This window comes from Rhamphochromis sp. 'chilingali', assembly GCF_963969265.1.
Source record: "Rhamphochromis sp. 'chilingali' genome assembly, chromosome: 8".
In the NCBI taxonomy this organism is placed as follows: domain Eukaryota; kingdom Metazoa; phylum Chordata; class Actinopteri; order Cichliformes; family Cichlidae; genus Rhamphochromis; species Rhamphochromis sp. 'chilingali'.
Genome location: NC_137935.1, coordinates 19,650,460 through 19,663,845, shown reverse-complemented (window position 1 = coordinate 19,663,845; position 13,386 = coordinate 19,650,460). Strand labels below are relative to the sequence as shown.

Genomic DNA, 13,386 nt, shown 5'->3' with positions numbered 1-13,386 from the left:
CTTGTTCTTATTTTAATATCATCGCTTTTTTCTTCTTTTTTTTAATAGCTGAATCAAAACAGTTAAAGAAGCCAACTTCTCGCTCTGTTCCCGTTTCTACTAGACACAAACCAAAAGACAAGGTAATAAAGTTTTACTTGTATAAGATGTCCATCAAAACTTTTGCCATAAGCATTTGTCAAACACTGTTTTTGTTTTTTTGGTCACCCCCTCTTGTGAAGCCTCTGACCACTAAACCCCCGAGCAGCAGTACTTTAAACTCGCAGAGCACTCCCTCGACTAGGGGCCAGGTGAATTCTAGAGCACCCTGCGACGGAGTGCATCGTATCAGAGTGGATTTCAAAAGGAACCATGATGTGGAGAAGGTGTGGGAGGCTGGTGGCCTCAGCCTGCTCACCTCTGTGCCTATCACACCCAGGGTGCTCTGCTTTTTGTGTGCAAGCAGTGGAAATGCGGAGGTAAAAATCATCTTGATTTTCTTTTTTTCCCTCCCCCCTTTGAGCTTCCTTTCATCCACGCAGAAGCTGAGCTTATATTCAAACACGTCTTCCTCTCTCTCTCTCTCTGCATGTAGTTTGTCTTCTGCCAGGTATGCTGTGAACCGTTCCATCTCTTTTGCCTGGGGGAATCGGAGCGCCCTCTCCAGGAGCAGTTTGAGAACTGGTGTTGTCGACGATGCCGATACTGCCAGGCCTGTGGGCGCCAGCACCAGAAAACTAAAGTAAGCCATTCGATACAGTTCTGTACATTTTAAAGCCGCTCACGGAAGCTTGGTTCAGACTGACAGTGTGTGAAGACTGGAGAATCTTCCCTAGAAAGATGCTTGCTAGTCTAGCCAGCAGACAGCACTTAATCAGCTTCTTGGATTCCTGCCATGTTTTTATCATTTAACTGAAGCCATGTGTAAAATGTGCATGGTGTGAGCCTTGTATGGTTGTGGGTTTAGAAATATGAATGAACACATCAGGTGGAAGAAAGGCAGTCAAACAGCTGTACATGTTTGCAAGATATGTGAAATTGTTGGTTACTGCCCATTTAGTGGGGAAAGCAGAAAGTAAGGCTAAAGAAAAAGATTCTTTGGAGCTGGATCTTTAAATCTAGCGAGCGTAAAGTAAATCGTTATTTTGACTGGCTTTCGTCTCTGACCAAGGAGCTGCCTCTAAGCAGTAGGTCTCTGGCATTCCGATTCCACCACTGAGTGTGGCTTAACTTAAATCTCAGCTGGCGAAGTTACGGGCAAATCAGGCCGCTGCAGAAATAGCACATCAAGTGCTGGATGATCATAAAACTTTGACTATTTGCAACTTGTAATTGTTGATAATTTATCTAAATTTTAGGAGCTTCAGGAACATCTCAAACACTCTCCTCCTGCTCTTACGGCTATAAATGCTCCACCATCACTCCCCTTTTTCTCTGTTAGCCTCTCTCAGATGTGTCAGGGGGTATCCTGCAGGCACAGGTGCTGCTGCTGATCCTCAGTAAGGCCCTCCCCAAACTGCAGCCTCCAGCCTAGCTTGTTGGTCATTATTAATAAATGTTTGTCATTCGCATTTTGGGTTAGGATCCCTGCTAGCTCAGTGATGAAAATGTCCTGCAGCACATTAACTGTATATTGGAAAAACTTTAAATGGGATAACTGTGTTTATTCAAAGAAAAAACAAGAAAAACTCAACTGCGCTCAACCCTTAAGCAGCTGTCGACAAGAGCACTATACAGCTCACATTAAAGCTGCATCATAATGCCTTAGTTAATGATGTTTATCCATCCGTTACACACGCTATGAATGTGCCCTGCTATAAACTGGAGGGAGCACTAGAGCAAGACGTCTGTGTAAAAGAAGCACCGTTCATCTTTTAAAAAATACTGCATGGCTGTATCTACCATTCATTTATTTCAGCGTGACACTTGGTGGTAAAGGCGAGTACTGCAATTATGGGTCAAAGCCTTTGTTGCTGATTTGCAGGGAGCAGAACTATTTGTTAGGGATGAAAATGTTACTGCTGCCTAACTCGATATACAAATAACATCTTGTCACTTTTTCTACCTCTCTCCCTGCAGCAGCAGCTGCTAGAGTGCGACAAGTGCCACAACAGCTATCACCCAGAGTGCCTGGGTCCCAACTACCCAACCAGACCCACCAAGAAGAAGAGAATCTGGGTATGCACACACTCTCCTCCTCCTCCTCCTCCTCTCTTAAACACCCTCACCATTTTCTCACCTTTATGTAACACAGTTGCACGACTGCGTGACCAAACTATAGCATTATGCTCGCACATTTCTCTCCCAAGTTCACACGTTTCCTTCTTCTCAAGATTGTGCTACTTACATGGATGCGACCTCGCACAGCCAGCGTCTAGGAAAACGTTTTGCTCCTGTTACAGCGTCACTTTCACACACTTTCCACTCCTTAAACGAATGCTTACGAGTTTCTACCGTGTAGTAACGATGTTGTTTATGTGCCTCTTATTTTCAGGTTTGCGCCAAGTGTGTGCGCTGTAAGAGCTGCGGCACCACGAAACCTGGGAAGTCCTGGGATGCCCAGTGGTCACATGATTTCTCCATGTGTCACGATTGTGCCAAACTTTTTGCTAAAGGTGAGCAGGTAGCTCAGTAGATGACTGATCAGTATCACCAGCAATAACAAAAAAATACAACAACATTTGAATGTAAGCAGTATTTTATTGGTCTTGATGAATTTTAATCTCCTCTCTCAGGGAACTTCTGCCCACTGTGTGATAAGTGCTATGACGATGATGATTATGACAGCAAAATGATGCTGTGTGGCCGCTGCAACCATTGGGTTCATGCAAAGTGTGAGAATCTCACAGGTGAGAAGCTGCATAGCGAGTAATACATTGACAGTATGTTCTTCATCAGTTTGTAGCAGCTTGTGTGCTTCGACAGTGTCTGAGCAGATGACTGACAGGCCGCCCTCTGAGCGCTGTCACGCTGATGACATGCAGAAAAACAATAAACCTAATGACCTGCTGTTTCGCTGTGTCGCAGATGAAATGTATGAACTGCTGTCAAAGCCAGAGAGCGTTGCCTACACATGTACCAAATGTACCGAACGACACCCGCCTGAGTGGAGGGCGGCGTTGGAAAGGGAACTTCAGGGCTGCATTCGCAACGTCCTCACTGCACTGCTCAACTCACGCACATCCACACACCTGCTACGGTACAGACAGGTAAGATACACTCCTGCAAATCAATGTGAGTCTTTGCCATATTGCAAACATTTCACTGATCAGATTTTTATATTATAGCATCATTTGCAGTGTGTTTCCCACAGATTTAGGTTCTGCAGACTGCCATTTTTAAGGATTTCCTCTGCACATTTTTCATTTTCCAGTTTCTTTGTGAGAAATAAATTTGAGGTCGCCTCTGTGAAGTCGAGAACTGCCAAGTAAATTTAATAAGGGCCTTTCTGGTTAGTCGCAGCTAAACTCTCTTAAACATGTAGAAATTTAAAAAATACCAACATTTGTGTTACCAAATAAACTTAGGCAGGTATTTATATACCTTGATGGCCAGCTAAGAAAAGTCTGTGTGTGGGAAACACTGATTTTATTTTACTTTATTACTTTATAGTTTTGTGAGTTTTACTTTTTTACCACGTGGTGCTATGATGGATATTGATGGATAAAGGCACATTTTGACCAGAAACAGCCTGAGCTTATTTTACCACATCAGTCAGAGCTATACTCTGTGGTTTTGGAGCAGGCGGTGAAGCCACCAGAGCTGAATCCAGAGACGGAGGAGAGTCTTCCATCCCGTCGTTCCCCGGAGGGCCCAGATCCTCCAGTCCTGACAGAAGTAACCCCCACACCTCCCAGCGACTCCCCTCCAGATTTGGAGTCTGTTGAGAAAAAGATGGATCAAGGCCGGTACAATTCATTGGTAAGTGTGCATTCTTTCTTTCTTTTTTTTCTTTTTTGAGGGGCCCATTTGTTTTCCGGTATCTCTGCCGTGCTGACAAACTGGAATGACAAGTGTGTTGTCTGCTGCATTTTAATGAAAAGCAATTCATCAGTCTCTGTAACTAGAGAACACGTAGTCGAGGATCTGTGCAGGCTAACCACAGATATTTTTTCTCTAAACATATGACAAAGCTCACAAGCTCTCTTGAAGCAGATTGTACTTTTTTTTTTTTCTTTTTAAATCACAGCCTTTAGAGTAGAGCAGGGCGATATGACCAAAAATATTTATCACGATATACATTTGAAAAATTGCGATAACGATATAACTGACGATATAATTGACACTAGACAAAATGCTTTACAACTCCACAACTTTATTAGTGCAAAAAACCCCATCAATGTATTTTCACTTAAACAAGCAGCTGTTTTTATGTGCATTAAAGTTATATAAAAATGTAACAGTGCAATTTCCTTGCTGACAGTTTAACCAAAATGCATTTCCAGTGGAAACTGGCCGACATGTCCTCAGCATAACCATGTATAACATCCACAAAACTTAAAAAGAGGTTATACACACACAATACGGTAATATTATGACGAAGCACAGTACGTATCACTCCGCGAGGCTCCTGCCTACGATAGCCGTAATGCTCCGACAATCCATGAAGCGGTGCAGTTTTGTAGCTTAGCAAAGTCGTACTAAAAGATTTGACAGATTTTCGAGCCATAAGACATAAAATTGTTTCGAGGTCAGTAAACACAACCAGAATTCATACATAAGGCACACGGGATTATAAGGGGCACTGTCGATTTTCAGAAAAATAAAAGGATTGATTTTAAGTGTGCCGTATTTTCCAAACAACACGGTAATAACGACGGCTCGCTAGCATGCTCTACCAAAAATAGTGCTTTGATGTGTATCTGACGGTTGAAAGCTAAACCAGTTCCACACCACTGAAGCTGCAGCATTTTTACAAACCAATTCTGGTTCATCCGTTTCATTTAACGATCCACTTTTGCTCTTCTCATTCTGCGTCGCCGCCATGTGCGTATGTAAACATAGGCACTGCGCAAGCGCATTTTACCCATATTCTATCGCGATATTTCATTTTCCTATCGTTGCCCAAAATTACTCATCATGTGTCATCATACCGTGAACGGTATGATATAGCCCAGCCCTACTTTAGAGCATGTTTGATATTTGATTTTAATCTGGTATGTGTAGCCACATCTTGACTCCCTAGTCAGACCTGTGCTGTGTAATGGGAAATTAACACAGATGGCTGAGATAATGTCCTTTCCACCAATGTTCATTAGCTTAATTGTGTGCCATTTGTGTTCATCATTTCTCTCCCAGCTGGAGTTTAGCGATGACATCGTGCGAATCATTCAGACAGCCATCAACAGTGACGGAGGCCAACCTGAGAGCAGGAAAGCCAACAGCATGGTCAAGTCCTTTTTCATCCGGGTAAGAAGTTCAGATCAGCTCAAGTCTCATGGCACGGCTGGAAACACAGCAAGCATAAATGAGGTTAAATGACAACAGCGAAACACACGTTTACGTAGACATTGTGAGAAGCGTTTTCTTCTTCCTTCATCAGTTACAGGTTAATTGTCCTAATCGAGTTAAAGCTGCGCCAACGACATTCACGATCGCTTCCAAATGCAGGTCTGCACAAGTGCTTGAGTAGGCTGATGTGTAACGTTAATGGAATTCATTCTCTGTTTCAGCAAATGGACCGAACCTTTCCATGGTTCAAAGTGAAAGAGTCCAGATTCTGGGAAAGCCAAAAAGTCTCTGCCAAGTGAGTGTCTGTCGTTATACCTTAGCAAATGCAAGAGCTCATACGAGAGTGTTCACTACCTGTTCCGATTGGCTCGTATTGGCACTCAGAAGTGTTTCTGGTTCTTGATAATTATTTAAATGCATTTAAAATAACCAACAAAAGATTTGCTAAAATGAAGTTAAAATGAGCTCAGACTAATATGAGCAAAATCTGAAATTCAGTAGCTAAGCAATGCCACCCAGAAGGCAGTGCTTTCAGTCTTAATATACTGTGTGAAGTGTTTTATTTGCCACGATTTTCTAAACTTGTATCGCAAGTTATGTTTGTAATTACAGAGAAGAAGATTTCACTTTAATACTTGTGTAAAGTGAGCCTGTCCAAAAACCTCAGAGAACTGCAGTTTTCAAGAGCTGCTGGTCTGTAATTATTGAAATGAGAAGCAAGATGTGGTTTCTTTGGGAGGCATCGTATCATCATCTGTATATAGGAGGGAACCAGAGCGCTGTGAACTGAAAAGAATAAAACGTGTGGGTTTGCTGTACAAACATCCACCGAGATATTTAATGGAAATGCAAACTAAGGGCTGAGATCACGGTGTCATGTGATAGTCCGTGTGTCTCGTTGATTGGTAAAGGAAATCGTTTTGTTGTTTTCAAACATAGGGAGCTAAAACACTTCAATCCAGACTTTTTTTTAACAACTTGATCAACTGATGATTGAGTGGAGAATATCGCTGATACAACATTTCCTTCTGGCAGTGGCTGTTAAAGGTCCCAGGCTATACTATATACAATACTATACAATACCTAGTGCTGTTTTTAAAGACAGAAGAAGACAGGATCACAGAGATAAACTGTAGTTATTTCCAGTCACATGACATATGAGCATGTCATGTCATGCCTTTGTGCTAAGAATTAATATTATTGTTATTGTACTGAAGAACTCATATTATTAATAGATAAGGGCAGGATTATTTTTTCCCCTTGTAATCATTTTTAATGGAATTTTGAAACACAGCACTTCCAAACATCCTACTTTTATTTTCCACACAGGAACAAAATTATTTCACAGAAACCAAAAATTATGAGGGTCAGAATTATTTGCTCCCACGATGCTAATAGTCAATAGTCAGTCACTTTGGCCTGATAGCAGCCTGCATACCAGTTAGTAACATTCACTTTGGTCTTCTGGAGGTCGTTCACCAAGAGGGATGGATGTTTTGGGTTATCGGTCGAAGACAGAGCAACAACCCAGACCCCGGTTTTTGGGGTTTTTTGGTGACTGCGTTGGGTTTTCTATCAAAATCTTCACATATCCTTCTTTCATCATGATTCCTTCACCTTGACGAGATTCTCCCAGTTCCAGATGCACTGAAACATCCCCACAGCATCATACTCCCACCACCGTGCTTCACTCCACCGTTTTCTTTGGGTTGTATGCCTCTCGCTTCTTTCTCCTAATATAATCATCGTCTTTGTGGCCAAAGTGCTCTAGTTTACTCTCATCCTACCAAAGGATTTCTTAATATACTTCAGTCTGGTGCAAAGGTGTCTCTTTATGCAGAATTTGAGGGGTTTTTTGGTCTGCAGTCGTTTTGTAGTCTGAAATCTTTTGCTTCCTACATCTGCCAGGCTGGATCTGTTCTGTTTGGCTCTCCTTGAATTTCTTGATGATACCTCTCACTCCTGTTCATGACACTTGGAAACACTGTGGTGACTTTATATATCTGTTTCCTGCTTTGTGAGCATCAACAGTTCTTTTTCTGAAGTCTAAACTGATTTCTTTAGTTTTTGACATGATGTTTTCTCAAGTTACAGCTCAAACCCTTGCTGATGTTTTTATATTGTGTGTTATTTGGAAGATGACCCTGAGTTTAAACTTGATTTTACAAGCTTTGAGCATTGCAAAGTTAAATCCCATCACTTTACAGCAGTGGTTTGTGGTTTGTGCTAATAATACTGAACCTGGTAATTATTTTTTTCCCTGAAATTATTCTAGTATTGTGTTTTTTCTGAAGAAAACTAGTACATTTGGAAATGCTGTGTTTAAAATCCCCTGCTTTTAATTTAAATACTTTGTCCTCATGTGTACAGAGAGAAGAACATTGACATTTTTTAGAGGGAATAGCTACAAGTTGACTTTTCCCCCCTAACTTTTCAGTCTTTAAATAGACAGTTGATGGAAATTTACTGCTCTGCATGTTGGAGTTTTTCTGACACATATCCATTCACCAACTTTCTCAGTCGCTCTGCTTTCTCAGACTATTTCTTCTGCTTTGCCTTCGGGCATTGTTTGAAGGGGAAACCGTAACAGTGTCATATTTCAATTGAAGACTCGCTGATAAATACTTGTGGTCTAATTGCGGTTTGCTTGTCAGTTTAGTTCATTGTGTTATTTATCAGTGCTCCAGTCAAGGAAACCAATGATTCTTCTGTATCCTGTGGCCATTGCTGGGTGGATTTGCTTTTAGAAGCCTCTGCTGGCTTATTAAGTGTGAGACTTTACATCACACCAATTACCCAGGCTTTCTTGACTTGGCAGAACTCCTCGAATGTGGTTATTTAACATGGGTGTCACTGCTCACTTGCTGCTCAGACTTTATTTATTTTTTTAGTATCTTAAAAAAACAGCTCCAGCATATCATCTGTACCATAGGGGTAGATATTACTTGTCACACAATATATTCCAATGGCAATGACCTATTCTAAATGTGGCAGTCAACTAATGAATCAGAAAGAACACATGAACGGGAATAAAAGGCTTTTTCTCACCGTTTGCTGATAACTTGTGTTGATTCAATGAAGCAGATGGTTTACATTTATTTATTGAAAAACCCGACATTATTTATCCACATCATCTGCTATATCTTTACTGGGTGCAGGTTAAACCCACGTAACAAATCGTGATCATATTTTGTCATCAGTTGCTTATGTGACATGGGGTCATTTGCAACAAAACAAAAATAAATGTGCTTTTTTCCCCCCCAATCAGTTTCATTGCTGATAGGTTGCCAGGTAATGGTGCCCGTCTCTGTTGTTGTTCCACAGCAGTGGGCTCCTCCCCAACGCTGTGCTGCCGCCGTCCCTAGACCACAACTACGCCCAGTGGCAGGAGAGACAGGAGCTTTCCCGTGCTGAGCACCCACACTTCATGAAGAAGATCATCCCTGCTCCCCAGCCCAAGACCCCCGGCGAACCTGATTCTCCGGCCTCCTCTCCTCCGCTACTTCCCTCTATACTCCCACCGCCCCTACTCTCGCCTGGTAAGGCGGACTACAAATATGTTACTAATGCCTGCGTGCGTGCTGTTTTGCACGCTGCTTTGTCGACTGGTTTTCATATAGATTCAAGCTGCGTTTGAATTCTTGCTTTCTCTCCAGATCGCGAGGACAGCCCAGAGCTCCCTCCTCCACCAGGCGTCACAGATAACAGGCAGTGCGTCCTGTGCCTGAAGTATGGAGACGAGAACACCAATGTGAGTGCCTTACCGGTAGCAGCAAAATTCAGGACGCAGACCGCAAGGTTGAGTCTTTCTTACTTTTCACTCTTTTCTTTGTTTTAGGAGGGAGGCAGGCTGCTGTACATCGGTCAGAATGAGTGGTCCCATGTGAATTGTGCTCTGTGGTCCGCAGAGGTCTTCGAGGATGATGACGGGTCTTTGAAAAATGTTCATATGGCTGTTCTCAGGGGAAAACAGCTGGTAAACCAGAACACTTAGTGCCTTATAATCTTCCACTCTTTTTCAGTGCACCTTTATTGGACGTTTACAATTTGTACTTTCTTTTAGCGGTGTGAGAAGTGTCAAAAGCCAGGAGCCACCGTTAGCTGCTGCCTTACCTCTTGCACCAGTAACTACCACTTCATGTGTGCCCGCCAGTGCCACTGCAGCTTCCTGGAAGATAAAAAAGTCTACTGTCCAAAGCACAGGGACCTCATCAAAGGAGAAGTAAGGAAATCTCATTATATATCACTAAAAGCACACTTAGGTGTTTTGCGTGGAAAAACCATGCGATGCCAGGGCTTTGACTTTAGATTCTCAGTTCTCTCTTTACCTTTTCTGTTTATGTACTTTTTCTTGAGGTGGTGTCTGGGTTTGAGGTGACCCGCAGGATCCTGGTGGACATGGAGGGCATTAATCTCAGGAGGAAGTGGCTGGCAGGACTGGAGCCTGAAAATGTCCACATGATGATTGGTAGGTTGATTGCTGGTACATTCTTTTGTGACATTTCCCTGACCTTTCGCAGTTCCTGCTCTGCTGACCGCTGATTTAAATATCATCATTTCAGGCTCGATGGCAATTGATTGTTTGGGAATACTAACTGAACTCTCAGACTGCAAACGCAAACTCTTTCCTGTGGGATACCAGTGAGTTTTGTTGTTGCTTTTAACCTTTATCTTAAAGTCTTTTTGCTGTTTTAAAAGCCAGTGTTATTTTGCTCTGTGCAGTTAAATTGCTGATTGGCGAAGGAAGCTGCCATCTTTGCTCAACTAAATAAATTGTCTTTGCAGGTGTTCGAGGGTGTACTGGAGTACTTTAGATGCACGAAAACGCTGCGTGTATACCTGCAAGATCCTAGTTTGTCACCCTCCAGTGGCAGATTCTGATCTAAAGAACATGATGGCTCCTGAGGAGAATCGCACAATAGCACACAGCCCACCTTCCTTAACAGGTAACATAGTTCAGAAATGTGTGTGTTACAGTGAGAACCATATTCAGAGCTATAATGTGCTAATGCATTTCTCTTTCTTTTTCACTTCTAGACTTTCCTGATCCATTTGAATCACCAAGGCGCTCTGACACACTTTCCCCTGCCAACACCCCCAAGCTCAGGGTTTACACCAGGAACCGACATCCCAGCTACCCCCCTTGTCAACGGTCAATAGGTCCTCGTCCCATGCCATCTCCAGGTACAAATGTGCAGCCTTTTTTTCACTTAAAACTTTGATTTCAAACTGATTATTTGGCTTAATTAGTCTGAATTTAACAGTTCTTTTATTTTATTTTAGGAGGTTCTTCACAGCCCCAAAGTCACGAGATTGTGACAGTGGGAGACTCCCTGGTGAATCCCGGTACGCGGAATATTGATTCACGTCGTCACAGCTCGCCTTCCCTCTCCCCTCCGCCCCAGCATCTTAACAGACAGAGAGGAATCACCGCCACATCTCACATTTTGTCACGACCCCTGACCTCACCCCCTCCACTCATTCCCTCCCCCGCCAGGGACCCCGAAAAGTCCAAACACTTCAGCAAAGACTCAGCAAGGAGCCCACTTCAAAAAGACGAAGAAAGAGGTCGACACTTCTCCTCGGACAGAAACAAACAGCAACCTTCCCGAGACCAAGCGACGAGAGAGGCAGACAAGGGGAGACTCCCGAGTCGAGAGCGTGACTCTAAGGATACTGACAAGAGTAGATCATCCAGAGAACCTGGGCAGAAAGACTCTGACCGGAACCAAATGTCAACCAAAGAGCCAGAAAAGAGGAGGCCGCTGAGTAAAGACTCTGGTCTGAAAGACTTTGACAGAGGCAGACCGATCAGTAGAGATCATTTAAGAGATTCCGAAAAGGGGAGACAAACAAACAGAGACACTGAGAAGGGAAAACAGGCGAGCAGAGAATCAAGCATTAGAGAAACTGACAAAAGTAAGTCATCCTCTAGAGATCCCAGCTATAAGGATATGGACAAAGGTAGGTCACTGAATAGAGATACAGGACTACGGGACTCTGAAAAGTATAGACCATATAGCAGGGAAACAGGAAAAGACTCAGGCCAAGGTAAAGACAGATCATCCAGCAGAGATGCTGACAAGGGCAGACCTCCGTCGAGAGATTCCAGTTATAGAAGCACAGAGAGAAACAAAGACTCTGGCTCAGGGAAGGACAGTAACGCAAACAGCCAGTCTAAACACTCTGGAGGAGAGAGTAAGAACCCAAGACTGGGACCTGCAGGCTCAGGCCAGTCTTCCCCTCCCGTTGGCACTGCTGTTCACACAAGCCAGCAGAGAAGTGGCAGCACCAAGCAGACAGACAAGCAAGGGAAACATGGAAGCAAAGATCAGGATGTTTCGGCAAGCCTCAGTTTGTTGCCTCGTCAGAGGTCCAGCCCAGCGTCCAACAATAACCAGAACAAGGACAAGCCCAGCTCAGGGAAGGAGAGTAGTAGCAGCACTGGAAATTTAATATCATCATCACTCCATAAGGACTCTGTTGTTGGAAAATCCGGCTCCCCGCAGCCTCCATTTCAGAAGTCCAGTACACGGAAATCAAACGAGTACTCGTCAGGTTCAGGCACGGCAGCGACCGCAAAGCCTCTGTGGCCTTCGAGGACGTCAGCGGAGGATGATGCTGTTAAACGAGGCTCCGTGCACCTGGCCTCTCCAGCTGCAGCCTCAGCTGCCAAAGATAAACACCCCAAAGTTAAAACAGCAGGCAGCAGAGATGTGTCCAAAGACCGTGACAGAGAGAAGACCTTTCAAAACGTCAACATCAGCAACAAGATTCCCCTTCTCAACAATAATGCTAAAGCTGCCGGCAGCTCCAACACGCACGCTACCAACCCTACTTCTCACAACAGCAGCAAAAGCAAAGCTCCAATGCTAGGAAACAGCACCAAAGGCCATGGGAAGGCTCAGGGAGAGAAGCACGATACCCAGGGTGGGGACAGGTCATCCTCAAAGAACAGAGACAGTTACTCCTGTCCAGAGAGGAAGAACAGTTCCAGCCTGGACAGCTTGCACCAGACTATGAAGACCTCTTCACAGTCTCACAGCAAGCAAGCAACTAACCAGCTTTCATTGTCCTCCAGAGAGAAAAAGCGATCAATTAAACCCCCAGCTACAGCTCCACTAAAGACTGATATTAAGAGTGACCCTAATGGGACCACCACCGTTACTAGTATTTCTTCGTCCTCCTGCCCCACAACCACTGCCCCCATAGTCTCTCCTGCTGGCCAGGGGGGTCATCGCTCCGCATGTACTGTTCTCTTCTCCTCTGCCAGCAGCAGTGACAGCTCTGAATCTGACACCCAGACTCACACAGAGGAAGAGGAACTGCATAAAGAGCGCCCACGCGGAGAGCTCAGAGACCACCACGGTCTCCACGTGCAAGGCACTGAGGATGAGGGCGTTGGCCCCGAAGATGACCATGACAGGGGTATGGAGGATAAACATCACGAAGATGACAGTGACGGATCAGGGTCGGCCAAGCGGCGTTACCCTCGACGCAGCGCACGCGCACGCTCCAACATGTTTTTCGGTCTCACGCCTTTCTATGGGGTTCGCTCGTATGGTGAGGAAGACCTTCCTTTTTATGGCAGCGGTGACGGAGCCGGGACTGTGGTTAAGAGGAGGACGGGTGGCCGCAAGAAGTCAGCTGAGGGGCAGGTCGATGGAGCGGACGATATGAGCACCACATCTTCATCTGGAGACAGTGGAGAGGATGAAGACAGTGGAATGAAACATAGGGGTAAGGATCCTTATTACTACAACTTCACTCGAACAATAATTAATCCTGGTGAGGGCCTGCCATCTATAGAAGGATTAGACCAGTGTCTGGGAAGAGGATCCCAGCTTCAGCGTTTTCTAAAGGACGAGGAGCAGCAGCAACGAAGGGCTCAGCAAAAAGCTGAAGAGGACATGCTGAGCGCTTTGTAAGTAGACACATATTTTATGAAGTGAATTA

The 13,386-nt window shown here is 44.2% G+C and overlaps 1 protein-coding gene across 1 annotated transcript in view; it reads left to right on the top strand.

Moving 5' to 3' along the window:
* Positions 1–13,386, top strand: part of kmt2a (lysine (K)-specific methyltransferase 2A) — a 39,030-nt gene that overhangs the window by 15,781 nt on the left and 9,863 nt on the right. The window contains exons 7-25 of the mRNA XM_080888809.1: positions 49–122; positions 222–458; positions 575–721; positions 2,059–2,157; positions 2,474–2,594; positions 2,715–2,828; positions 3,007–3,188; positions 3,724–3,900; positions 5,278–5,388; positions 5,652–5,725; positions 8,755–8,969; positions 9,087–9,181; positions 9,269–9,406; positions 9,494–9,652; positions 9,787–9,898; positions 9,993–10,071; positions 10,216–10,376; positions 10,468–10,614; positions 10,714–13,354. Coding sequence (XP_080744935.1) covers positions 49–122; positions 222–458; positions 575–721; positions 2,059–2,157; positions 2,474–2,594; positions 2,715–2,828; positions 3,007–3,188; positions 3,724–3,900; positions 5,278–5,388; positions 5,652–5,725; positions 8,755–8,969; positions 9,087–9,181; positions 9,269–9,406; positions 9,494–9,652; positions 9,787–9,898; positions 9,993–10,071; positions 10,216–10,376; positions 10,468–10,614; positions 10,714–13,354 — 5,083 coding nt within the window. The remainder of the gene's footprint in view (positions 1–48; positions 123–221; positions 459–574; positions 722–2,058; positions 2,158–2,473; positions 2,595–2,714; positions 2,829–3,006; positions 3,189–3,723; positions 3,901–5,277; positions 5,389–5,651; positions 5,726–8,754; positions 8,970–9,086; positions 9,182–9,268; positions 9,407–9,493; positions 9,653–9,786; positions 9,899–9,992; positions 10,072–10,215; positions 10,377–10,467; positions 10,615–10,713; positions 13,355–13,386) is intronic.